Source organism: Sceloporus undulatus, chromosome 7, assembly GCF_019175285.1.
Source record: "Sceloporus undulatus isolate JIND9_A2432 ecotype Alabama chromosome 7, SceUnd_v1.1, whole genome shotgun sequence".
NCBI lineage: Eukaryota > Metazoa > Chordata > Lepidosauria > Squamata > Phrynosomatidae > Sceloporus > Sceloporus undulatus.
In genome coordinates, this window is record NC_056528.1 from 13,894,159 (window position 1) to 13,920,609 (window position 26,451).

A 26,451-nucleotide genomic window follows, 5' to 3' on the forward strand; every position below is an offset into this window, starting at 1 on the left:
CTGTCTGTTTGTCTTTTAAGAAGGTTGATGGAGTGGTTAAAGAAAAGGATGCGGGGCTTCAGGAATGGTTTGTGAAGTTCCAGAGCCTTGCGAAAAATCAAGAGATGCTTCAGAAGCAGAATGAAGAGTTGGTCATGCAAAAGTCTGCTGCCTTAGCTCAGCAGCCCATCCTCACAATGTACGAAGAGTTAGAGGTAGGTTAAAACAAAGAAAATTCTGAAGTTTTATTTACACAGTCTCATAAGAATGGCTCTCAGGTATGGTGGGATTCCTGTGGCCCTCCTGGTTTTGTAGCAGTACAAGTCTCAGCAGCCCCCAGCCAATGGTGAGGAATGCTAGGCATTGCAGTCCAAGAGCATCTGGAAGGCCATCTGATTCTACCTCTGTTCTAAGCCCTTTGTGAACATGACATTACACAGTGGTCTGCAAGCTTGGACTTAGAGCATCTCATTTGTATGATCTACAGAGGCTGGTACCTTTGTCCATCATTGCAATTGTCTGTTGTAGCTGCGAGGCAAAAGAGCAATTGCAACTCATTCTCCTTAGAGTACAACCAGTGTGTAAGATCCTCATCCCCTAATGACCCGCCATGGGATGATTTTATATACCTCCTGGGTCACCTAGCATCCACACTATTGGCTTTTGATCAATTGAGTGGGTCTGTGGGATATTCCTGTAGTGAAGTTGGCTTGCAAGAGCGGTGGGACCACAGCCTGATCTCTGAATGGAGATCTCCTTTCTGTTGAGTAGTCTGTATTGGGGCAGGGAGGTGTTGAGTTACCCCTGGCAGATCTTGGAGGGACACTGCAGTCTCCTCTGCCAAATGGAAAGGAGAAACAGGTCAGGAAAACATCCTTTTAATCTCAAGTCACTCAGTAGATCATTTGGGAGTTGCCAAAACGTTTTGCCATCCAGATAACATTGGTACTCTGTTTGTGTTCTCTTGTTTGAATGAGATGTGGAGCCAATTCAGCCCAATGACTGACAGCTTCAAGGGTTGGTGCGTATGTGTGAATCCATCTGGGATTTAGTGTAAACTTGAACGACACTATGATGCTGCTTTGAGGGATGGGACCTGGTCTCTTGGGGAGCACCTTTTAAATTTGGATGAAAAACTGGAGTGGATTGCCTGTATCCCCCGCCCCCACTTCCCGACATGGAAACCACAAGCTGTTTGCTGGCAACGACAGGAAGGGTCACATATCACACACAAGGCTGGGATGCCAAATTTGCTGCAGCTGAAGATTGATCGGCGATGCACCAGAGTGTATTGATGTGATGAAAGTGGTTGGGTCCAAGAGTTGGGAACTGATGTCATCATTGTCAGTGCGGTGGCGTAACCGCACTGGCGCGGTTCAAACGGACGCAGCTCACTGCCGGTTGTGCAGAGTCATCTTGTCTGTTTGAACATCGGCGGGTGAGAGCCCTCTCTCACCCCCCCACCCCTTTCTGAGCACTCCGTGTCTTTCCATATTGCCATCGGCACGTCACAGGCGGCTTCTCAAAGCTGATTGATGACACGGGATGTACTTGTCAGGGTTGCCTTCCTCAGGCAAGGCGAGCCTGTTTCTGAAAATGAAGCTGGCACGATGTTTCGATGTTGCGATTGAAACACAACCTTTCTGTGTTGTGTTGAGCATTCTTCGAAATCAAGGATTGGCAAAGTGTGGCCTGTCGGCCGCATGTAACCCCCAGGAGCCAAAAATGTCTGAAATTGCCATTACTACCACATTCCCCCCCCCCCCCCCCCCCCCCTTCTACCCCAAGAAAACACCTTTAAAAAAATGTAATGGTTACTTACTGTTTTGAAAAAAGTCCTCTCCTGAGCCTAAAATAGCCTAAGCCCCACCAAAATGTGGCTAAAATATTCCCCTAACTCCTAGAATGAATTGGGAGCATTTTGGGGGAAACACTGTTTTTGTGGGGTGTGTATATGTCGGTGGGTGCAGCCTCCCAATATCTCCTAGGGCTCTAATGGGCTGATTTTAAACAAAATCTTGGTTCTGTTGTGTTGGGGAAAAGGAGGCCAGAAGGTGGAGTAGAATGGACTGGGCATTGTCTGGTTCTTTTCTATGTCTCCTAGTTGTTCCTTCCATCTTTCCTTAGAGAAAGTGACTGACATTGCTTGGGTTGATTTTAATTTTGGAAATGAGCAGTCTCCCGAGATATGTTCCTTCACCGTGCATTTTGGTTTCCAATTTAGAAAACAAAGGCAGCTGAATACGTCGATATGCTTGAAGCCCTCCGGAAAGAGCGTGACATTTTTTCAACTCTGATCAAGTCCCTGAAGGAGGCTGATGGGTGAGTGTCAAATTTTGTTTTCAAGCGTCTAAATGGAGGGGGAAAAAATGTCTGGCAGCATGCTTGCCTGATCAATGGTTGTCCTCCGTTTAATGCTTTGACACACCATTTGATGCGGCAAGTGGTGTGCAAATTGAGCTGATGAGCAGAACATGCAACAAGGCTTAATTGTAGGGTGGAATGTCATGTGCTGGTTTTCTGGGTCATCTGTGGAGGCACAGAAAGCATCTGGAGGCTAAAATACTCTGTAACCATCAAATGGGTGGCTTCAGTGGAGCAACAAATATGTTGCCTTTGTGGACATGGAGGGACAACTGCAGTGGTTCTGGGTCAAATTATCTCCCCCCTCCACTAACCTCAGTGATGTATAAACTCAAAAAATGCACAAAATCCAACATGGAAGCGTGGAAGGGTTGATATTTTCTGGTTTAGTCCCTACTAGGGTTGGAGGAACTTAGTTTTCCAGGCTTGATCAGGGAAGATGAGATTAGGTGTCAACGTTATTTGTGACTTAGGAAAAGATGCTTCTCACTTCTCCAAAAGCAGAATCTGTTTTCTGTTTTTGGAACCTGAGCAGGGTGTTGCGGTATACATTTTTATTCCTTGATCAGGCAAGGAAACACAATACAGTGTAATTTGCGGATGGATCTTAACTGCCGTTCGTTTGTCCACTAAATGGGGTTAACCCATGGGAAATGGTGCAGGCATCCATCTTCGTTTTTTCTGCCGAGAAGCCCTGTCAGTTGATTCACCCTTACCTTCAACTCGAACTTCCCCGGTTCTCCATCTTGTCAGCAGTGGAGTCCCCAAAGCACCACCTTTAATCAAGTAATGACCTTCATTAAGGAAATGAGTTTTAGCCAAGACTTGTGGCCTGTTTTTTTAATTATTATAATATTTTAATATGTCTTTGCTTTATTTTGGACAAGCTTTTAGCCACGCCATCGTCTCTGCTGGCCTTGACATTTGATTTTTGTCCAAAGCATTCTTAAGTGCTTTGTGTGTAATACTGGAAGTCCATATTAAAATAAGCTTCAATTATATTAAAACGTAAAGACGTTTCCTCCTGTTCTCCAGCTTTTATTGCAGAGTGTCCTGATCCGGAGGCTGGAATACATGATCTCTAAGGTCCCACGAAAATAAGTGAGCACAGTGAGGATGCTACTCCATCACTTGTCCTTCGGCTCCGAGGAACAGAATGCGTCAGATAGATTTCTGACAAATTTACATTAGTCTGCTAGTTCCTTGGAGTTGGAGTTGAAGAGAGGTGCTGGGGTTGATGAGTCTGAAATTAACCTGATAAGCATGTCTTGAAGGTTCAGAACAGAGATTGATTTTCATTTCCTTCTTACGTAAAGATTTGTTTATGCCATACCTCCAAGATGAGAGAGTTGTCTGATTTAAAGAGAGTTTAGTACTCTCTCTCTCCTTGCCTTTGGAGCGAATTCTTTTATAGCAGCCTTGATGTATAAAAGATGCCAGAGGTCCATGGTAAAATGTTCTCTAGTGTTTGATGAGCCTTGAGCTATGTCTCCTTACATAACTTGCAGCTTACTGATATACATATACATATATATATATATTTCTTTTTAGCATAAATGACCTGCAAGAGGAGATGAGCAACATCCTCCTGTTACGAAAACAACTGGAAGAGGATATTTTAGCTACCTGGAATTTACGGAAAGCGCTGGAGGATCAAATCAAGGCAAACAGGAGGGAAGGTGAGAGGGATGTGGAGCAAAATCGCCAGTAGTAGATAGAACTGAGCCCCCAAACCACGCTTATCTGTCAGCTAGCAATCAGATCAAATCCTCATCACTGGACATACATGGGACATCTGTTGTTGGAGTACATTTCTATTGAGCCTCATGGAAGATGGGCTCCCAAGAAATAAATAGTTATATATAATATAAGGGATACACACACATATATGGAGAGAGAGAGTGTTCATGTGAGTGTGTTCTGAGTTAACGTTTTCTTTGGATTGGTCAGGTAACACTTTTTAAACCTTTCTACTACCTGTTGTTTCAGCGAAGTTGTCTTAACTTACATGGTAAGCCGCTTTACGTCCCATCTTGGGAGAAAGGTTGGCTATAAACTAAATGCCACTTCTTGCATTTTACACATGATTTACACCTGGTTGTTTGGGGAATGTTGGGCAGCCTCTGGGGTGTGTGGCTAAGAATGAAAAGTATCCCAGGATTTTTTCCCCATATAGGATCTCCAGAGGAGATTTCTTGGCGGGGTCACAATAGTGGGGTTTGTTATCCATAGACAGCCTGTGTGCCTAGGACAGTGATGGCGAACTTATGACATGGGTGCCAGAGGGGGCACTCAGAGCCCTCTCTGTGGGCACGTGCACCATCACCCCAGTACAGAGTTCACCAGAGTTAGTACCTAGAAAGCCAGAGGAATGCGGCACTTTGCAATAAAGAAGTTGGTTTTCGGTTGCAGTTTGGGCACTCGGTCTCTAGAAGGTTCACCATCACTGGCCTAGGATATGTGGGGGCCATTTTGTTAAGAGAAAATGGGTTTCCCCCATCAAAAATGTTAGTTAAGAAGGTTCTGGGGATGTCAAACACAACTCTGGGGCCTCACATGGCCCATTGGCTGCGTTTTCCCCATCCTTGTAGAAATCCAAACAACACCTGGAGGGCTGTGGTTTTCTACCTTGCTGTAATGTCATTTTTTTAAAAGGAGGGTGAGGACTGCTTAACTAGCTTGCCCTTGCTCACCACCCGTGGAGTTGCTCAGCTTGGAGCCGCAATGGAAATGGCTTGCGCGCATGCCCCCCCCTGCTTTTGCCTGCAGAGCAGTCTGGATTTGGAATAATCCGACTGCGACAGGTTTCCCTCCCCCAAAATTGCCCAGTCGAACAGCGTAAGCCACTTTATTCCCATTCACCTGCTGCTGTCTCTTGCGCCAGTAGCTAAAATAAAAATTCCGCACTGTTATTTAACCTGGCTTTACTCTCCCTCGAGACCCCGGGTTCATTTCCTCTCTCTCTCTCTCTCACACACACATACACACAAATTCTAGTTGCTGCAGAATAATTCATGCCTCCCTTTTTTCCCACCCCCCTTCTCCTTTGCACCTGCCTGAAATTATTTCCAAATTCAATGCTTAAATATGTAAATTATAATTCTGTGTTAGAGTCACAATGCATGCTGATCTCTAGTAAGGGGAAAAAGAATTCCCATATGTCTAAGATGTCAGAAAGGCACAAAAGAGTTGGAGGGGGAAAGTTGGGTCCCCCCCCCGTCCCCCTTCTGACTGAAGGGAGCAGTTTGTGTGGGATGGAAAAGGTTGCTGCCGTTTTCTCCATTTTTAACACTCCGGTACTTTCTCATAAACATATTTTTGGCATTATTGTTAATTATTATCTTTAATGATTATGATTAATTAGATCGCTTTGCTAGGCACTTCAAAAGCGGTTAGAAAGGAGCCGCTCCTCATCCCATGCGGTGTAGAACTTGCAACTCCCTTTCCCTAAAGCTATCATCCTCCTGATGAGTTGGACCACAAGTACCATTTTCCCAGTCCAACAGGGTCTGTGGTGGCTGGGGATGATGGGAGTTGTAATCTGACATGTCTTGAGGGTGTTATGTTGGGGAAGATAAAGAAGTGTATTGTATTGAAGACCTACTTCCTCCAAAGAGGGGTGTCTAGCAATCTGTTTTTTAATTTGGAGATGGCATACTCTTGAGGTAGGAGAGTGGGTTGTATCACTGTACAATCTGTTTCTGAATGCTTTTCCTCATCCCTAGACAGGACCAGACAAGTGAATATCTAGCTCTGCAATCCCCAAACTCTGGACTTTGAATTGTTTTGGACTTTGGCTCCCAGGATCCCAGATCACTGGCCAAGATGGCTGAGGCTTTTGGGAGCTGAAGTCCAAAACACCTGGAGGACCAGAGTTTGGGAAACACTGATCTACTCAACATAGGATCATGATGAGACTCATAGGAATGTAGAGTTGGAAAGGACCACATATGGTCAAACACCTGCCACACAGGAATAGACTAAAACATTGTGCACTTAAGATGGTTAGTTGAACATGGACTGAAATGTATACATTGGGGTTTTTATGGACCAGGGAGGCTTTCCCCATGTAAGAAAATAGATCCTGAAATAATTTTGTGTGTGTTTCTTTTGGTTGGCAGAGGAGACCATATCATGTTGGAGCGACCAGACATCTTACATGAGCATTTGCTTAAGAACAGGGGACCATTTGGACTTGCAGATAGACAACCTCTCTATGGAAGAGCTGAAGAAAAAGGTGGTTCTTGCATTATGTTTTAGCAGTTCAGGCTGCAAGCTGCCACCAAGCGGTGGGCAAGCTCCAAGGAACCGAAGGCTAGTTTGGGCCTTTGAAAACTCTTTCTGAAGATGTTTATTTCATGGGGGTGGTTTGCATTTTATGCCAAAGTGTAGGCCACTTTACTTCTTGTCTTGTAAAAAATTGCTAATCTAAGGCATGAAGAAATATAGAGTGGGAAGCAGGGCTGTGGAGTCAGTAAACCAAACTTTCCACTCCGGCGCCAATTCCAAGTCTTTCATAAATGGCAAATGTATATTAATTAATAATAACAAATTTAATGTCATAAAATGGTAGCACTAGTCATTTCATCTCTGGCTCCGCTGTGTGAATTGCTGGGCTATTTCGTCTAATAGAACATATAATATATTTATTTGATTAAGTATGAAATATAAGTATATAAAATGCTGTTATTTGAAGGACTGTAGCTCCCTTTATGAGCCCATTAGAGCTCTAAGATTGTTTGGAGAAGCTCCTCTCACTGTCCAACTGCCTTCCCAAGCCTCTTTGTGTACATAGGCATGGGTGCTTGATGTTTTGCCCGAGAAAAGGGGCAGGCAGTGTGGATTTGCAATGCATTTCCACTTGTGCCATGAAAGTGGACTCTGGACCTCTGAAGGTTTCTTCTCTTTCAGATTGCTGAACTCCTCTCGACAATAAAGGAGCTGCATTTGGAAAACCAAGAGCTCCGAAAGAGGCAGTTTGACTTCTCTGTGTCAGACTCTCTGGCAAAGGAGAGTCAGAAGATGTTAGACAACAGTGAGGTGAGCCTTTTCCCATCACTAACCAGCAGTTCTTGTGCATCCAGGGAGTAAAATGTTGCACAAGGTGGTATTGGATGCCTCCTCGTGCAATGTAAAAAAAGAAAGTACTTGTGATACTTTGGTGTAAAATCACTAAAAGGATTCCAGTTCTGGCTCTCCTCCTCTAGTGGTGGAGGAACCGGACGTTGATCTCTCAGCCTGCCTTCCTCTACTTCCATCTTGTCACTCATCAATATCCATATCTACCTGCCGAGTTCAGCTGCATATCTTGACACTGCAGATTGCCATTCTCTTTCTCCAGGGCAATTTCCAGGTCTTTGCTTTCCGCCTTTAATTTCCCCTGCCTTCTTCGGTACATATACAGTCATCACTGGAATGAAAAGGCAAGCAAACAGCCCTGCTGACTGACAGTTTCTATCTTGAGTCCTTAAATTGGGCTTCTGCCTCAAAGAACCGGAAAATGGAATGTTTGAAGAACTTGATTTTTGTCTGTTTCTAGCAGATTTGCAGCTGCGGGAGCGAATCTTGTATTTACCCAGGTCTGATGGCCTTGCGCTCGATTAAGGGACAGCCTTGCTGAATGTCCTTGTAGCCAGGCATTAAGTAGGCCATTAGCTAATGGGGGTATTTCTTCGACTGCTACCCTGGAGTTTTTGGCTAGCTTGCTGTTTCAGAATCACCAAAGTTAAAGCTGGTGCAATCCATCTGGCTGTGGCAACACTTTATGAATTATTGTTGTTATTATTAAGATACTGCGATTATGCTAGGACTTTCTACGGGTTTAAATGCATACATGTCATCTTTCTCTCTGTCCTTCTGTCTCATTCTTTTTCCAAAAGGAGACCAAAAATGCAAATCCAGTTCAACCCCACCACAACTCCTTCCTAAGGCATGCTTCCCTCGGGCTCTGGCAACTCGGAGCCGGCTTGGGCAGCTTTGGGCTCCAGAAGAGGGATTTTAAAAAGCTTGTGTGTGTTTTCTCTCTCTCTCCTTAGCCCCACTGTCCTCCGAACATCTGCTTTCAGACAGAGAAGCCCTTGTGCTGAGTCCTGCCTTTCGGGCTCCTGGGAACTTTGCAAACCAAGCATATCAGCACTTCATTCAGGAAAAAAACTCATTCTCAAGGCTTTTGGTGGCCATGAGGAGATTTGCAAGGGGTAGCTCTTACCCTCCGTAGACCTTTCCTTGGCCTTCGGCCACATCCTTTTGCATATCGTGTCTATTTATTTAGTTTTTCCTAGTTAGACATTAAAGTCTGTTCCTTGGGGGCACAAGCCATTTCTCCTGTGGTCAGGAGCTGACACAAAGTGCCTTATCTGCAGCTGCATGCATTGGCCTCAGTTTCTTTCCTTTTAGCTGTTGGCATTTAGGTCAACAATGTTTTAGAGAATCCAGGACTGATCTGGAAGAAAGGAAGAAAACATGCTTAAATACATATGGGAATGTTTTATACTTGGGATAGAGAATGTGCCTCCCTGCCTTCATCCAAATTTGGTCCTCCTTGTGGCCCTCCAGCACCCACATTTGTTACTGAAATAATAATAATAATAGTAATAATCAAATGTTGGCCTCACTTGCCCCCAGAAAGTAACCTAATAGGATTAGGAAACGATGAGGCTTTGCTATTTTCTGTTAGTGGCACGGTGTCATCTGCATATCTTAAGCTGCTGACACCCCTTCTTTCTTTCTCTGAGTCTAATCCATCTTTCTGTATACATTTGCTGTATAAATTAAAGCAGATAGGGTGATAAAATACAGCCTTATTCGATCCTCTTGCCCATTGGAAATGATACTCTTCAGATTCTGTCCTGACATGGCCTCTCTGGTCTTAAATATAGTTTATGCATTGGCACAATCAAACGTTGCCTGATAGCACTGATGAAGACTACATGTCTCAGGTCTGCCTGTGCTTGGCAAGCAGACTAGATGTTGGGATGGGGAAAGAACTGTCTTGCTATCTCCCATCCTCTGAATTTCTACATAGTGGATCTGCAGCAAACACTGATAGGTTTATGGATGGAAGGACATGGGATAGAAAGGGGAGGCTGGGAGCATGGGTCGGTCTTGAGTTTGAGATATAACAGAGCCCAAATTAATTCAGATTTGCTTAGTTTACACTATTTTCCAAAGCTTTTTTTAAAAAGTGGAATGGGAATAATTCTGTTTAACACAAACAGTCCAGTTCAGGACCCCATAATAGAAGTGTCAGACTTCTCCATTGCTAAAAGGCCAATGCAAATATCCCTTGAATCGAAACTTTTCCTTTTTAGTATTGGCTCAGATCCTGGAAGTGCCGTCTAACCCAATGTTTGTTACTCTGTTTCAGCCCCCCCTTTTTTAATTTCCTTTTTTTATTTTTCAACGACATGGTTTATTTGTACATGTTTCATATCACCTGCCTTCCTTTTGCCTGCGCGGCCTTGTTCATGTCATTCCATACTTTTGTGTAGTTTCTGGAAAGCCCCGAAGCCAGCCGGACTCTGACCGAAGGTTTCGATGATGAGACAAGCATGCCAAGTTCCCAGGGCCCTGAGACGGTCAGCGAGGTGTGGATTTCGTCTGTGTTTGTTACTGTGGTTTTGTCGCTTTATGTCTTCGGTATATTGAGGCCTGAACTTCAGTTTAACGTAGTCAGGTTATCCCCGGGAGAACTGGTGTGTTTGTGTGAAACAGTTTGCTAGAGGATAAAACAAGGCTTCCGATTCTAGTTGCTGACCATTTTATTGAGATGAGCTTTGGCCATTAACTGGTTGGGAGGAAGGGGATCTTTTAATGGTGGGTGCCGCTCTTCTGCTTTTTTAATACTTTAAATGCTTTTCATTGTTTAAATTATAAATGAACTTTTAGATTACAGCTTTTAGATTATTTTTAGGGTATTTATATTATATTAGAGGTCCCAAGGGGGTCCTACGGTGTTCCCTTCATGGAAGCCTTGTAACTGTTATCTCTGTACCCTTTTTCTTCTTTAAAATTTTCTTTTGAGAATGCAGTCACCATATCAAATTGGTGCACATTAGTCTCTATAATAATGAATCGTACGTGGGACAACATTACAGAGGCTATCTTTATTATGTAGATTAAACATTTCTGAGATGATAAAAGTCTTGTTATGCAAAGGATCATAGCCCTTCAAGTAATAGAACATTGGCGGATGTGTCTCTAGGGTGGTTTCTCTCTCTCTCTCTCTTTCTTAAACTATGGTAACAACGCATTTTTCTTCCGCAGGTAATTCCTTCTGATTACTCAGATAGACAGTGTAGGAATCTAAATAAGCCTGGGCTCAAAGATGAGCCGGCTGTCGGTGCCGGCTTCCCTGGGAGCGCGGTGGGCGAAGAAAATGAAGCTCAAGAGAGGCGTTTGCTTGTGTCTCTTTTCAGTGAAAATGGAAGGGCGGTCCTTGCGTCGAGGTGAGCGGAGGCTGGCGTAGACGTGCCACTTTTTTTTGACAGTTCCTTCTCTCGGAGAAAGAGAAGAAAGCTGTTTTGTGACACAAAGCGTGTTTAGATAATGGCAGCTCTCTTAATTTCACCGGGGAGATTGGCAAGCCTCCTTCGGCACCGTCTCAGCCCACCGTGCAATTAAGTAATTATGGGAGGCGAAGCACAGCGAGGGAGACGTTGGTGGCGAGACGCCACGTGGCACTGCGGGGAGAGATAAGCAGCGGGCCTCTTCAGGGCGGCAGAGATAACCACGCAAAACGATAAGTGCGAACGGACCTCCAGAATGTTCCCTAGGCAAAGGAAAAAGGTTACACAAAAGGAATTAGGAAAAGCATGAGCTGGGAAGGCAGGGCGTAATGGTGATTTGGAAAGCAGCAACCACCGCCATACAAAACGTGTATCTTGGCTTTTGTAGTTTGACTGAAGGGATGGGCGACTGTGCAGGGGGCCAGAGGCCGCATTTCCATACTGCCCCGTGGCCCATTCCTCTCCTCCAGTACCACCAAAATCCATTTGTTTTCATCCACATTCATATTTCCTTCCCACAATAGCTTACAGTAAATGACGTCACTTCGCTCCTGGCTGCCATTTTGGCAGGAATGGTAGAAGAACATGGGCGTTGGAGCGTTCTGGCCAGGTTTGTGCGAGAGCCTTGGTGGCGGGGGGTGTTCGCACGCGTTTGGAGGTGGTGGCACACTTTTCAGATAAAAATAAAGAAATAATTCTGTCCATCTTTTTAAACTGGGGAAGTTGGGAGGTTGCAGGACTGGCTGGGAGCTCCAAAAATGGGGCCATATTTGACCTATAGGCCGCTCTTTCCCATCATCTGTTTTTTACCATATGGAAAATCAGAGAATGAGAAAGAGGTGAAGAACTCTGAGCCTGGTCCAGTGGAGAGGTAGACTATCCCTCCGTCTCCAGGCCATCAACTACCCGTTTCTCTGATCCTTTATTATTTTATGTATCGGTTAGTTACATTTATCCCCCACTTTCCTTCGGTGAGCTCAAGGCATTGTACACTGCTCTCCTCTTCCCCATTTAGCCTTCTCAACAATACTGTGAGGTAGGCCAGGTGGAGAGTGAATGAAGGTGACTCACTCAACGTTACCCAATATATTTAATGGCTCTGTAGGGACTTGAATCTCCTTAGACAGGATCTTCCTAGTCCTGAGCCATTTGTCTGTCACTGGGGGCCCATGGACTTCCCAAAGGCCCAAAGCACTAGTCATGAAGTGCTAAGGAGGAGCAATCTTAAAATATGAACCTCTTATATTGTCTTTATTTCCCCGGCTCGTTTAAAAGTTTGCTAACGAGTCTTTCTGATCCCCGTTCTTTCTCTCCCACCCGCGTGCTTTTTTAGTACCCCGGCGCATGTTTTTTTTCTGACGCCTTGCTGTAAATCCTCCCCGCTTGATTGGTGCCAAGACAATAGGACTGGAGTAACTTTAATTCTCGCGAATGGCATTAGATGCCGGCGCGGAGGCATTAAAAACATACTTAGCATTCTCTCGCTCAAATGCCAGGCCTCCTAAATGGCGCTGTAGCCAGTTGTATTTCAAATGGCATGAAGCTATTCTTTATCGACTCGCGTGAAATTGAGGACAGGATTTGTTTTGCATGTCTCTATGTCTTTTGTTTAGGTGCTCTTGGATTGTGAAAAGGGCGTGTCCAGACAGTGAGCCCTTAGCAGTGCAAGGGCCTTGGCTGGCCACTTTCAAAGAAGGATTGCACTATGTTTTCAGACTCCTGTGTAGCTCTGCAAGGCAGCTCTGAGTCGGCGGCTTGACTTTCCAAGGAAGATTTGACCACTCCTTGAATGCAATGAGGGATTCTTTGTGCAGCTGTGTGCTTGTGTATTCATTTGTTTATAGCCCTCTATGCAGCTGGAAAGGCTCTTAGAGAAGCTTATGCAGAAATTAAATAGCAAAATGAAATGAAACCTTGCTGCCAGCCTTACTGCTGAAAAAGACATGACTCAAAAGGAGAGGAGGAGGGTAAAGGAAATTGGTCTCCAATTATTAGTTGCATGGGAAGGGCATGACGCAAAAGAAAGGAGGAGGAGGATGAGGGAAAAAGAAATCAGGTCCCAATAATCACTTGCATGGAAAGGGCACACAAACTGATTATCTGAGCCACCGAAGTAACAAATACAATTGGCCCTCCCCATTTGCAGCTTTGAATTTTGTGGACCTGATTATTTGCGGTTTTGATTAATATGTTCTCTCTAGGGATCTCTAAGTCCTCCAGCGCAGTTCTGCTGGAAGTTGACCATAGAGTTGTGCTGGAGAAACTAGATGTTCCTAGAGGAAACACTTCTCTAGGCATTTTTAGGTCCTCCAGCATGATCCTATGATCAACCTCTGGCGGATGTTCACTATAGAGTTCCACTAGAGGACATGGAGATTCTGAGAGATGTGTCCTCTTAGGTAAAAAGAAAGTGGATTTTTAAAAAAAAAATTGTATTTTTTCCGTATTCACAGGGGTCCTTCACCCCCAAACCCACAAAATGCGGAGGGAGCACTGTACTTAGAAGTATCTACCAGCCACTTCCTGCCAACAGCTTGTAGCTCAGCCTTCTCTCCCCTTGTCACTTGCCATTTTAGCCATGAATGGAGCACCATTAGGCCTCCAGATGTTTTGGCCTACAGTTCCTATCAGACCTACCCTATGTGGCCAGTCATAAAGCTAGGTAGGTTTGGGAGTTGTGTTTAAAACATCTGGAGGGCTAAAGATCTCGCAGTGATGGATTGCTGCCTTTCAGGCATTTAAGCTTAAGGCATGATGATGCTTTCCATGCATTGATTCAATCTTAGCACCTATTAATCCAAATTTTGTCTTACATTTGGAAGTCTTGCTTGATGTCGACATGTAAATTCACAAAACTGCCTTCAGATAACTGGGCCCTTCCAGTTCACTGTAGCCTATACTGACTGGCATCACTTGTCTGGGATTTTGGACACAGGTTCTTGTCCTTCAGCAGAGAGGAATGACTGTTGGGTTTTTAATGCCATTGCTGCCCTCAAGCATCTGCCACCTAACAGGAGGGCTGGCTCTAAGTGGCATTATCTGGAGATCTATCTTGAGCAACTCCTTTTGGATTTCGATGGCTCAGATTTCTTTATCTGTAAATATATGTGTATGTTAAAATGTATTTTAAACATTCACAAGTACTTTATGACTGTTCTGGAAACTGTTTTTGAAAACATAATCTTGTTTTCTTATGAATGCTGTTTTTTTAAATTTTTTTCTTTTTCTTTTTCTTTTTTCATTTTTAAAAAAATATTCCCGTGGGTAAAAGCAGGCAAGAAGAAATGAAAATTGCAAATGAGCCGTTAGATGCTCCGAACACAACCGCGTGGGACGGTTCAAGCGACGACCTGGAGAACAGAGATGAGAAAGATCTTAAGCGGTTGATTATTCAGCTGAGAGCTGAACTCAAAGCGCTTGCCCAAGTAAATAAATGCCAAAAGCGGCAACTTGAATCGCAGTCCACTGTGGCTGAAAGTGAAGGGCTTGATCGAGAACCGGCACTGCCGCAGATTAATACGGATATTGAATTGTCAAAAGTGGAAGTGAAAGATACAGCTACACAGACGGCGGCGGCAGAAGGGAGTGTCGGCAGGCTCAAACATGAAGGCAAAATTGCAACCTGGGAAGACAAAGCGAAGTCTTCAAGATTAAACGACGAACGCCGGCAGAAGAGAGTCTCCGCCAAGAGCAAACAACAGGAGACCCCCCTGCGGATGAGTAAAACGAACAAAGTGAGTCGGCTTAAGATGCCCAAGCCAGGGTTTGGGAAGATAAAAGATGAATTACTTTCTAACAGGGGCTGTGTTGTTTTGGAAAGAAAACAACAACCCTGAATTGCTGGGTGCTAAAGCTATTTAAGACACTTGTACACATGTCACCGTAGAGTTGGAAAGGATAGCAAGGGTCATTGAGTTCAACCCCTGAAACAAGAAACATATGGAACGGTGCAAGACTGAGCCACTTTTTAGCTGCATTGTATATCCGGCTTGTTCTTTCTAGAGCTCTCAGTTTGATTACATTCCAGCTTCTGTATTGGAGGGTTCCTGAAAGACTTTTGAATGGAAAAAAAAACATGTCCCTTTCCAGGCTCTGGGGTCGATATTAAACTTGTGAAGGGGAAGGTGTAGCAAATGAAGAGGTACCCATCCCTGAGTTTGAACTTGCTGGTAAATGATGAAGTGCACACACTCATTTTAACAGTCGTCCTAGTCATACTCAATGGAATCTCCTTAAATCAACCCGCAAGTCTCAGTAGGCCAACATGTGAGAGCCACTGCGGTATCTTTGATCTCCCAGCCCAGGGCTTTAGCCTCAAAGCAAAAAACAAAGGTGATCTGTGGCTTTAGGTAAGCACAGTCTGCCTACTTTGGATGTTAGAGCAAAGGGCCTGGAACATAAAGCTTTCTCCATGAGATCTGAACCAAACCACATGTAGTGCAGCAGAAGGTCCTACATAGCTTCTAAGCAGGGCAGATGGAGAGGACAGTTGGCTGAGAATATTTCTGTAGCTTGTGCCCTTCTGTTCCTTTCTCCCTCCCTCTATGCCAGCAGGCTCTAAAGGGCAGGAAAAGATGGCTTTTGCCAGGGGACTAAGCCGATTCCTTGTAGAGGGCTTTTGGAATCAGACTTGGCCTGCTTCTTGCACATCTCAGCACTAGGTAGATCTTGGTCTGCTCCATTGAGAGAATCCTTATATTCATTGGAATTATATTGCCGTTGGATACAGAGCTTCCATTCTTCCCCATTACGGCTAATAAGCCACTGATAGACTAGGCTCCCTGAATGTGCTTAACTTTCTTTTCCTTTCCTTTTCTTTCTTAAAAACCAACTATGTTAGTAGCTATCACAACGTTCGGCGACAATTTCATAAGTTAATGATGCTTTGCGTGAAGAGCTGCTTCTTTTTCTTTCTTATCCCTACGCAATCTTTGCAGGGTTTTCTGGAAGGATAAAATTGGATAAGAATTACTCTTTAAAATCTATAGAAATCTAATTTGTTAAGCCTACTTTTCAAAGCCTCCATGTAACAATGGCCAAGATTTTTATAGCCGCCGGAGCTGTATCTCCGTTCAGCTATCTTGGGAGGGTTTTTTCTTTTTGCTCCCTGGGGTTGTTACAGATCTCACCAGCAAATAGGGATGAACCAGGTCTTCCTGGGGACTTCTTTTCGACACGAAAACAGTGGCCAGAATGTTCTTTAAAGGAGACTTGCTTTGCTATAGCTGATTCCATTGCCTTGCTGAGCAGGATTTTTCTTCCTGTCTATATGATCCAGCCAAAAAACAATGACATTGCAGTAACATTGGTACCAACCAGATTTGGATATTTAACACCACAAAGCCAATCGAGAGTGAGGGCAATTCTTCCTGCTCTCACTCTGGATAGGCATTTGTTGTTACATAGTCTCTTACCTTGAATTTTTGTTGTAACTTAGCTGTGAAAGTGTAGAGGAGCTTTTTCAGGAGATACAGCCTTCTTTGTTTTCATACTCTCATGTTTTGTTTATGCCATGTGCTTGACTAACATCCACTTGGTTGCGTATCACTCAGAGCGATCTTTGCCAGCCGTTCAAGAAGTCTCGCTTGCCCGTTCGAATGAAGCCCTCGAGGTCCTTGGGAAGCATTTCCTCAGGCTTCTCCCCTCAGAAGCCCGATCTGCATCTTCAGCATCGCATGTTCAACCTGGACGAGGATCTGAAAGGAAGATGCCCGCAACCGAATGAATTGCACCTGAGTGAAGCTGAATGCAGACCGGGAGATCAGGATCAGATGTTGGTTGGAGGTAAGTAAGCAGATGCAGGCCGAAACTGCACAGAATGCATTTATGTGGTGTCTCTTTCATGCTGTGATGATGTCTGGTTCAGTTTCCCCTTTCATGACCACAGATATCTTCATTTTGCAGTACAGCTGTGTTAGAGCATCTGCCTAATAGTCAAGTTGTGCTCCCATCAAGACTGTAGGTTGCAGATATGTACAAACCAGCTCATGTGTTTTGGCCAAAAAACCTCTAACACTCCGCATGTGTAGCCCAATGTATGCCTGCACATGTGTTGCCCACAGGATGCCAGCCATTGATAGCAACTAAAGAAAGTGCACATTGGAAGTGCCCGATGCATTTCAGAGCACTCTTACCAGTGTCTGGATGAACATCTGCAATTAACTAATAGGGTTACTTGCATTTCTGCAACGTAGCTAAGGAATCATAAATGTAAGAAATGTAGACTGATGTAGAATTTGGACCATTAGAACGGATGAATTGTTAATTGCTTTTGAGGCCTGGCCAGAGGAGGAGAAGGAAATGCCACCAGCTAAAGAGTGGCGTGAGGAATCACTGCAGCAAACCGCGAGTTTGGAAAGGCTAGATCAATTGCGCCCCCCTTTCACGTCATCCCGAATATGTCCTTGCGTGCAACAGCTGCATTTCTTCTAGCAACGCGAGACATTAAATCCTTTTCCCTGTCCACAGTGTTAAAATGATCTACTTTATCTGTCTCCCAGCAAACAAGTGTCTTCATAAAATTTTTTAGTGTTCTGCAACCATTTTATTTATTAGACTTATTCTCTTATGTACCACTTTATCCGAGAGGAAAGCGCATTGGGGGACCTGAGATAATGTGCATAATAAATAAGATGCAGGCATTAACATTTTCTTTTCTCGCACACTTACATACGCACTCACACTCGCACACATGTGCGCTGCTGCTGTGAAGCAGCAAGGGAGATAAGCCAGAATATAGAGCTGTGAGTAGAGGGTGTCAATATATAAGGGAGAGAAGGAAGACTTGGCTTGTTATTAACTTCTTTATTATTTCCATTTGCATAAGAAGAACCTTGTAGGAACCAACCCAAGACTAATCCTGTTTCCTACAGTGACCAGCTAGAGGCCTTTGGGAAACTGAAAGTGCTGGTTATGACTTATATAACCCTATATGATTTGGTTCCGAGTGATCTGAATAACCCGCATGGGACAGAATGCAACAAAATCCCAAATCCACAGAAATGCAATACCTTTATAGTAGTATGCCCAACTGAAGTGCACAAAACAACAACCATGCAAGCTTTTCATGCTCCATTGGCTTCTTCATCAAGTGTTTGAAAATCATACAGGAGAAGACAGGTGATGGTAGTAGAGTCATAGGCCTACATTTCATATCCAGATGTTGTTTCTGGTGCAGTTCTGGAGGACTCCTAATGCAGGCAAAGGCCACAGGTATCGCTGCCTTGTGGGTTTTGCATTTTATAGTATCCCATATCAGCCATATCCCATGTGCCATATTAACCGCTTTAAGCCAGCGGTTGTCCTTTTTTTTACATGCTTGTGTAAGGAGTCCTAATCCAACCACTGCGCCATACTAACTTCCAGATCTTCTCTCCAAGGTTCTTTTCCGCTCTGAAAATGTTTTCCTGCCTTTTTGCTCACATAGAAGAGAAAGGAAAGTACCTGTCTCCTTGCTGCCCCAGTGTCTTTCTTCACTTTTCCAATCACCTACTCCTTTGCCTTTTTGTTGTTACCCCAGAGAAATCACGCACTACACTTATTTACTTGGAATAATCTGATCTCCTACGCAAATTTGGTATCAGTTAAGAACTAATTGCTTCACAGTCAGACACTGTTCAAAGCCCTAAGGCTTGTCCTCTTCACAGGGGCGGCAGCTGCGGTTTTTAGTGTCTTACAGCACAAAAGGGATTTTTAAAGAAGCGTAGTCAGCGTGGCGGAAAACCTGTCCTTTCTAACACACATTAAGTGTGTCATCTGCCATGGAGACGAGCATAACGTATCTCCTTGGACCATTTCCCAAGCAGACGATTCTAAGTTAGAAGAAAGAACTTCTCAAAAGCTGCTTTCTGGGCATGGTCCTTAGGGCCAGAACTGCATGGCATGGAACCATCTTTCCGCTTTGTTGCCATTGCCCCAAATGGAAGGTTCTGATATTTGGAACTAGGTAAGTAGGCAATGAAACCATAAGCCTCTCTTTAAGCTCTGGTTGAAGGTTCGAAGTAAGATGGACACCATCGGTTATCAGTATCAAAATGAACGGGCAAAGCTAAGTTTAGATCACAGCCTGTCCTATAGGTAGCATTTCTAGCTACAAATGTGTGGCTAATACTCCAGACAGTTGGATCAGTGTTCAAAATGAATTTCACCAGGGATAACGTACATTACTACATCTAGGTAGGAAAACAATGAAATGTACAAATGTAGGATGGGAGACACCTGGCTTGAAAGAGTGTCCTGTCCTGTTGAAAAGTTGGTCTTCCATATATCCTGGTTCTTGAGTCTTTATATTTTGAAAGGATCAAGTGCTCTGATATGCTCTTCAGACCACTCCATATTTACTTTTTGAAGGGCAGCTGCCCTTCGAGGTTGCTGAGATTCTTCGTTCTCTCGATTTATGTTTCTTAGTCACATCAATACTTATCATTATCTTCCCCCTCCCTGCCTTTTTCTAGCTGAATCGTTGATCAAACTGGATGGCTCCGATGTGGATATTAGCTTTGCCAGTGTGGAAAGCAAAGGCAAAACATCTGAGAAGGATCAAAGAACCAGCCAAGGTACCCGAGAAGAGCCGTAACAATATTGAGTGAGGAAAGAGAGGTTATTTGGCAAGTAATACTTGGTGAATGAAAAGGATCCTTATTTGCTGGTGGAAAAACTTCAGAGGGGGGATCAGTCAGACCTCCGGAGGAAGGGAATTCCTCAACTGGGGAGCAGCCTCTGAGAAGTCTCTCTCCCATGTTTTACCATTGTTTTTTGCTTTTAAATATTATTTATTTAGTCCAAAATAGGAGCTACTGATAATTCCAACATAGTCTTTTAAGAGTTGCGATTTTGAAGGTATCATTACAGTTGATGAAGAGACTGTTTAATTTTTTAAAAAGAGTATTCTTAATTCTCCCTTTTTGGCTATACAGTCAGCCCTCCTTATTCACTGATTTCTTATCCATGGATTCAAGCATCCACGGCTTGAAATATTAAAAAAAAAAGTATAAATTCCAAATAGCAAACCTTGACTTTCCATTTTATGTTAGGAACACCATTTTACTATGCCATTATATTTAATGGGACTTGAGCATCCACTGATTTTGTTATCTACGGGGACTTCTAGAACCAAACCCCAGTGGATACCAAGGGCCCACTGTATATTTTATTTACTTGGTCTCTTCAATGTGTGTTAACCTTACTTTCTTTCCGTTTGTTTCCTAGATGAGTCTTTGCTCAAACTGAATGCCTCTGACATAGACGTGAGCTTGGTCAGTGCTGGAAGCCAAGAGGGAATGTCGAGCAAGTATCAGAGCACTAGCCAAGGTATATGCTGACATAACCCCAGTTGCAACATCATAAATACTTTATTGGACATTGTGTAAGGAGTATTTGCTGCCTCCTTGTGTAATGCCCATCTGCCCGATGTCAGCTGGGTCGTGCCTGGCTGCATTTCTGTCTTGAGCCAAATGGGCACTGTATGTGTGCAACACTGCTCATTTGAGGAAAGGAACATATTTGGTTCGTTGGATGCCCAGCATAAGCATATAATCTTGACCTTGGCCTACAGCGTGAACCGTTCCTTTGCAAACTGTTCACCTACTGGAGTTAATTGTCCTCTCCATCACATTTTGTTCACAGCTTTTAAATATTATGTACTTAATTAGCCAAAAACAACAGTCCCCGAGACTCCTGCCGCGGTCTCTCAAGAGCTGGACTTTTTGGAAGGGTCACTGGGATGTATGAGAACCGTTTCTAATAAGAATAATGAGATGTGTACCCAGCTCCCTGTGCGCTCGGTGCTACAGCATTTCTCTGATCCTGCCTGTGAATTAGGAAGAAAAAGAGTAGCTGGTGAATGCATTTTGAAATGCTTGAAGCTTCCAGACTCTAGCTTTCCCCCCACTATTTGAATTTCTTAAAATGTAACGCGGCCGCTTATTGCAGGTTATAAGCCAGTCTAATGATTGTGCTGCGAGTTTGGTACAAAGGCTTCTCTTTTTCAAGACCACAGAAGCCTCCAAAGTTGCCCTTTCCACCAGGGATCTTTCCCCCTCATGAAATGGAATCATGAATAGCAATTTGGGAAGAATATTCGGGCACATGAATGTGCTGTTGATGAACCCAGGCTTAGCTGGCAATGAAATCATAGCAGAATTATGGATGGGACCAAGGTGGGGTGGGAAGAATATTTGGACTGGATTTGGTGGGAATTAGGCATTAGATTAAGCTGATAAATGTTGGTGTCAGATGCAGGACAAAAGTGTACAATGCTCCAAGAGAACAAACTCTGTGTGCAAAAGGTTGCACATCCAATTTCTGCATTATGGACTCTCTGGGGGGGAAACATGGGATAGCCCCTGAAGGGACATAGGTGGAAGTCCACTTCAGGTTTGGGGAAAAAATGGTATCATTTTTAATGTTAGTGCAGGTTGCCTAGTTAAAAGGGTGAGTTGCTATTCCTGGAAGCTTCCAAGCAATTCATATTGGGGTAGGGGGAAAGAAAGGGTAGCATAGGGTAGGGGAACCTGGAGAGATTGATGGCTAGAAAACCAGCCTTAAGGGCCCCAGAGCACATGTTCTCTGCCCTGTGAGCTAGATACCAATGGTCTGACCATGTAGGAAGAGTCTACCTAGGTGTCAGATTTTATGGTTTAGAGAATTTCTCTGATCTCCTAGCCTTCATGTATTTCACTGTCTCATTTTGCTTTCAGAAACTGAATCGAATAAACTGGAGCCAGATGTGCCGACTTCGAAAGAACTTGACCAAGACTTCAGTCTCCCAAGTAAGCAGGATGTAAATCTGGCTACCGTGGCCAGCACGATCTCTCTGAAACTGAGTTGCACAAGCCTGGAGGAATTCGACTGTGATACTGTCGATGATGTCAAGGAACTGAGGCAAAGGGTTAAGGATCTGATGTCCGAACTTGTAAAATACCATACGCTGATGACCTGCATTTCTGAGCCTGCCAAACAACCGCTTCCTAGTGTTCCTTTGAGTGTCGTCCAGAATCATGAGGAGCTGCCTGCGGATGATCACTTTCCTCCAACATTGGAGGGCAATAAGCATGAGTCCCAGACCTTCTCTGAGGCGCCCCAGAAAGTGGAGCATGGCATCCAGGTTGAAGATCTCGCTTCCCGCCTCTTGGAGGAACAGAATGAAGCGATGGTCGAGAAGCTCAAGGAACTGCTCTCGGAGAATGAGGTGGAGCTTGAGAGAGAGCAGATCGCCAACATGCACCTCCTGGACAAAGTATACCGTTTGCAAAGGAAACTGAAAGGAGTTGCGTCAGAGGGGTGAGTAGCTATTTGTAAATGTATCTATAGGTGTGTGTGTGTGTGTGTGTGTGTTTGTGTATATGGAGGGAAAGGATTTAGAATGGAGGGCATGGATGAGGAAAGCCACACGTGTTTCATGGTGAGAATTCTTTATAGGTATTCATTCATTCATTTATCCATTGATTTACATCCACCCTTTCCATCCAAAACTGGGTCATAACCCAAAGCTGGGACCTTTGAAAGGTGGTTAGAAAAATTAAAACTAATACATATTAAAGCAACACAAAAATGTAAGCCCCGTCCATCCTGCATGCGCTGCAAAGGCCATTTCGGCACGGGGCCCAGTGGTGGCCTTTCATTTTTAGCAAAAAGAAGTGAGCATAAGTCACTTACTTTCCACTTCTCATTTTAAAAAAGGCCTCTCCTGGGTCTAAGTTGGTCCAGCTGTACCCCTCAAAACATGTTGGAATTGTCCCCCAATACATTAGAAGTATACTCTGCCTCCGAATCCCAGTTGCTAGAGACTGGCAATGGAAAAGGTGTATTGCCTTGATATTCTGCATAAGCATTTCCTTGAAGGCATCTGGTGGGCTGTTGTGAAAACACATGCTGGGTTAGAGGGTCCTTTAGTCTGGTCCACTGCAGGGCATTTGTAAAATAACTGGGTACGATATCTCTTGATTTCCCACGACTTCCGATACTCCTTACAGCATCCAGGAGTGGTGAGTTTCTTTCTTGTTTCCTTTCCTTGCATCCCCGCCCCAACTTCTGGGTATCCGTTTTGTTCCTCAGGAGTGTTTTACCTGTCACAACTTTAGGCTTGGGAGAATTAGATTTTTATTAGTACATTTCATGCTCGCCGTACACGAAAGGCTGCTGGAGGGGGAGGACTCAGCGCTGCCACCCTTCAATAACTGATAGCAAAATTGTACAAATAGGTACTGTGATGGAAAATATTTCTTGGAACGCACTGCAGAGCCTTGTTCTATTTATTTCTCTGTTAAAAAACAGGGGGAACAGTAAACAGAGGTGTGATTGGGTTCACTTCAAGATAGTTGCTTTGGGAAGTTAAATTGGTTCTAAATCTCTCCACTTCATCTCAGTAAAAGTTTCCCAGCTCCTGAGTTTTCTACGTCTCTGAATAATCAAGGCAGTAAGAAAAAAAATATCCCAAATAATCATTATTACTTGGGGCTTAATCCTTCCCCACCCTCCAAAAATTGAGTTGCTAAGTTGTCAGTGCTGTTTAAATAAAGCTTAATAATGCTTCAGCAAAATAAGTTTAAATTTTGTTTCACTTCCAACTGTAGCCACGTCACTTGAAATGAAATTTCATGTCTTGGACTACAGCTCTCATCATCCAGCCAGTGTTCAGGAAGTCTTGGAATTATATAGTCCAGCACATCTTGAGAACACAAGGGCTATTGAAACTACTGTATTGGCACTGATGCTGGATTCCCTCTAGCGCCTTTGGGGCTAAAGATCTTGCCTAAATCTATAGGCTTTACATTGTTTTATTTGTATTTAGACTCTCCAAATTGGCAGATTATTCCTTACTGTTTAAAACTGAATTTACCTGTTTTGTGATGCAGAGTGGAATATGAATATCTTAATGAATGAAACGAACCACAGCGTGTGCCCCTGATATCCATTGTTTCATCACCACTGTTAGGCCTGGTGCAGAATGCCTGAAATGCCACCCAAGTCAGCATTTGAATAGTCACACCTACCTAGTTTGTAGTGCTGGTTGCCCACTTTCTTGCAGGCCCGACTCCCCGATCTCCTCCCCTGCCCCCGAGGACTCCTGTCAGCGCCAGAAAATACGAGAGAGCCACCGCATCTGCGCAACCTACCGCCAACACTTGACCAACCTCATCCGAGCATTTGAGGAACTCCTGCAGGCTAGCGAAGTGGATTATTACGTTGCCGAGGGCTTCCGGGAACAGCTCAACCAAAGCGCCCGGCTGTTTGAGAGGCTGGAACATCAGTGTCTGTACGGTGGGTGGTTCTGGCACCTGGCGAATGATCCACCACAAGAGTGGGCATAGTGCCTCCCTTGAGATGATGTTGACCTGCCGTGCCCAGCCATCCTCACCACTGACTGTGGTGGTTAGGTCTGTTATGCTTATCCTGTTTGGCAGTTGTGTAGTGTAAATCGTGCCATTACCCAGTTGACTGCAATGGGTGGTACAGCTGTGCATCTGGGTGCAATTGTGGGCAGGGAATGTGAACACAACAAATAGAAGAATTCTAGGTGTGAATGGTTTTCCATGTCTCCCTCTCTGGAATGACAGAAATTTGGGGACTACAGGAGATTTGAGGGGTAGAATTTTGCATCCTGTAGTTACATGCACTGCCCTGTTGTACAATGGTTGATCCAGTTCCTTACCTATTGCTATGGCGCGCACTTACAGAAATTCCTAGGCAATGCTGCTGGGTCTGAACAACCCTGAACAGATCACCCCCTACTTGCCCAACCTCCAAGAAAATGCAGCTGGAAAAGTGCCTAGCCTGGCCTAAGCCCCAATTCAGGTGGGTGCCAGTGCTAGCAGAATATGGAGAGCACGCCCCATTGACTCATCAGAAATGTAGCTTTGCAGACGTGGGCAGCGGTTGGGCAAACACTTCGGTCTCTGAGGTCATTTTGTTTGTGAGCAGCGAGAGATTTTCATTTGAGCCACGGCATTAGGGCTCACATATCCTCAAAAGGCTGAGTGTATTCAATTATCATATATCAAATTCTTTGCATTGGAAATAAGTTTCTCCTGTGAATAAACATTAAAATGCCTTTCCGTTCAAATCAGCAGATGGTATCATATATACTAATGAAGTTGCTGACAACTGAGACAATTCAATATATCTTTGCACAACAGGGTAGCACTGAATCACAAGTTAAAAATAAAACGGAGGGCTAGAGGAGAATGTTCAAGCCTGCCGAGAATCGGAATGTGCAGCTGGGGCTGAATGCAAGGCTGGGCTGTCTGGATGGTCTTGGATTGCATGTCCCATCGCCCCTGACCTGACAGCTGATGGGTAGTGCATTCCTGCAACATTTAGAGGGCTACATGTTGCCCAACCTTAAGAGGATTGTGTTTTGCGGGGCATGGATTTTAGGTCTTTTCTTTGGTGCCCATCAGGGGGGAAAAATCATTGTGAATGTTTTCCAAACCAAATGACTGAGGGGAAAAATTCCTCAGTTTTGAAGATCGTTTTTCCCCTCCCTCCCCTTTGCAGGAGAGTCAATAGAGGATGAAATTGCTCAACTTGGTGGCCTTGCAGAAAGGTAAATGCAGCGTTGGTGTTTACTAATAATAATAATGACAATAATAATGATAGTGATAATAATGTGTATTTGCCATCCATCTCTCCCCATGGATCAAAAATTACATTTGTTTTCCTTGGGCTCCCACTAGATTGTTTGAATTTTCAAGCAGAGTTCTAGCCCTTTTGGGTTTAAAAACTACCTCCAGAGGACTGCTGGGAGGCCAGCTGGACCATCTCCTACTCAGGGGTGGTTTGCCATTACCGTCCTCTATAAAGTATAGTCTCCAGGACCTGGTATCCCTTGACAGTCTCCCTTCCATACACTAAACAGGCCCAGTGAGTCTGGCTTAGCCTCCAAGATCAGAGGGCATCTGATACCTTCAGAGTCTGCGGGCCTCTCTCATGTAGAGGCTGCTGTCATTAACTTGACCATGTCTCTTGTTCTAAATGCTTTCCCAAAAGATATGGTCTTCTGAAACTATCCACAACCAATGATTAGCTATCTGACCTCCTCTTTCCTCCACATAGATTGTCTGACTTGGAGATGCCACAAAAGCCATCTTGTCTAGAATCATCTAGCCCTATAGAGGAAGCACCGGTGGCTAAGGTTGAGGGAGAAAACATGGCTGTTGTTGCCAGCAAATTTCACCCAGGTAAGCCATCTAATAGGCCACCTAGCAGGGATGGTTTTCCTGCATCAGTAATAGACTGGACTCATTGACCTGTGAAAGGCCTCCTGACTCCAATCATGCCAAGTTTCTCCTAGTGCTTCATCCTGGGTGGATGGTCATGTGCAGCCCTCTCCCCATAGGCTTCCCATGGGTGCCTCAGAGATTTGCCCCATCCCACTGCTGAAATCTTCCCCCAGCAAAATGTCCTTGCTTTTCCATGTGGGTGAAGAGAGAGCTCTCCTCTGCTTTATTGCTGTTGGGGGCCTTCAAATCAATGCTGACTTATGGCAAATCTCCACTAGAGTTTTCTTGGCAAGATAGTGTACATTTGTTCTCTGCTGCCGCAGGGAATAGGACCAGGTCCAGTGCTTTTAATTTGGACCCAATGGCCTGTGAGGCCTCTT

At 44.3% G+C, this 26,451-nt stretch overlaps 1 protein-coding gene across 4 annotated transcripts in view; it reads left to right on the forward strand.

The window, feature by feature from the left end:
* The window catches only part of CDK5RAP2 (CDK5 regulatory subunit associated protein 2), a 63,698-nt gene that overhangs the window by 20,120 nt on the left and 17,127 nt on the right, over positions 1-26,451 (forward strand). For 3 of the 4 annotated variants that reach the window (XM_042479024.1, XM_042479023.1, XM_042479021.1), the window contains exons 14-28: positions 21-194; positions 2,204-2,301; positions 3,895-4,022; positions 6,465-6,580; positions 7,255-7,383; positions 9,834-9,929; positions 10,609-10,790; positions 14,122-14,584; positions 16,403-16,634; positions 19,304-19,405; positions 20,058-20,159; positions 21,548-22,130; positions 23,878-24,110; positions 25,347-25,395; positions 25,905-26,029. In XM_042479024.1, the coding sequence (XP_042334958.1) occupies positions 21-194; positions 2,204-2,301; positions 3,895-4,022; positions 6,465-6,580; positions 7,255-7,383; positions 9,834-9,929; positions 10,609-10,790; positions 14,122-14,584; positions 16,403-16,634; positions 19,304-19,405; positions 20,058-20,159; positions 21,548-22,130; positions 23,878-24,110; positions 25,347-25,395; positions 25,905-26,029 (2,812 nt within the window). The remainder of the gene's footprint in view (positions 1-20; positions 195-2,203; positions 2,302-3,894; positions 4,023-6,464; positions 6,581-7,254; positions 7,384-9,833; positions 9,930-10,608; positions 10,791-14,121; positions 14,585-16,402; positions 16,635-19,303; positions 19,406-20,057; positions 20,160-21,547; positions 22,131-23,877; positions 24,111-25,346; positions 25,396-25,904; positions 26,030-26,451) is intronic. The other variant, XM_042479022.1, reaches the window with a different exon arrangement.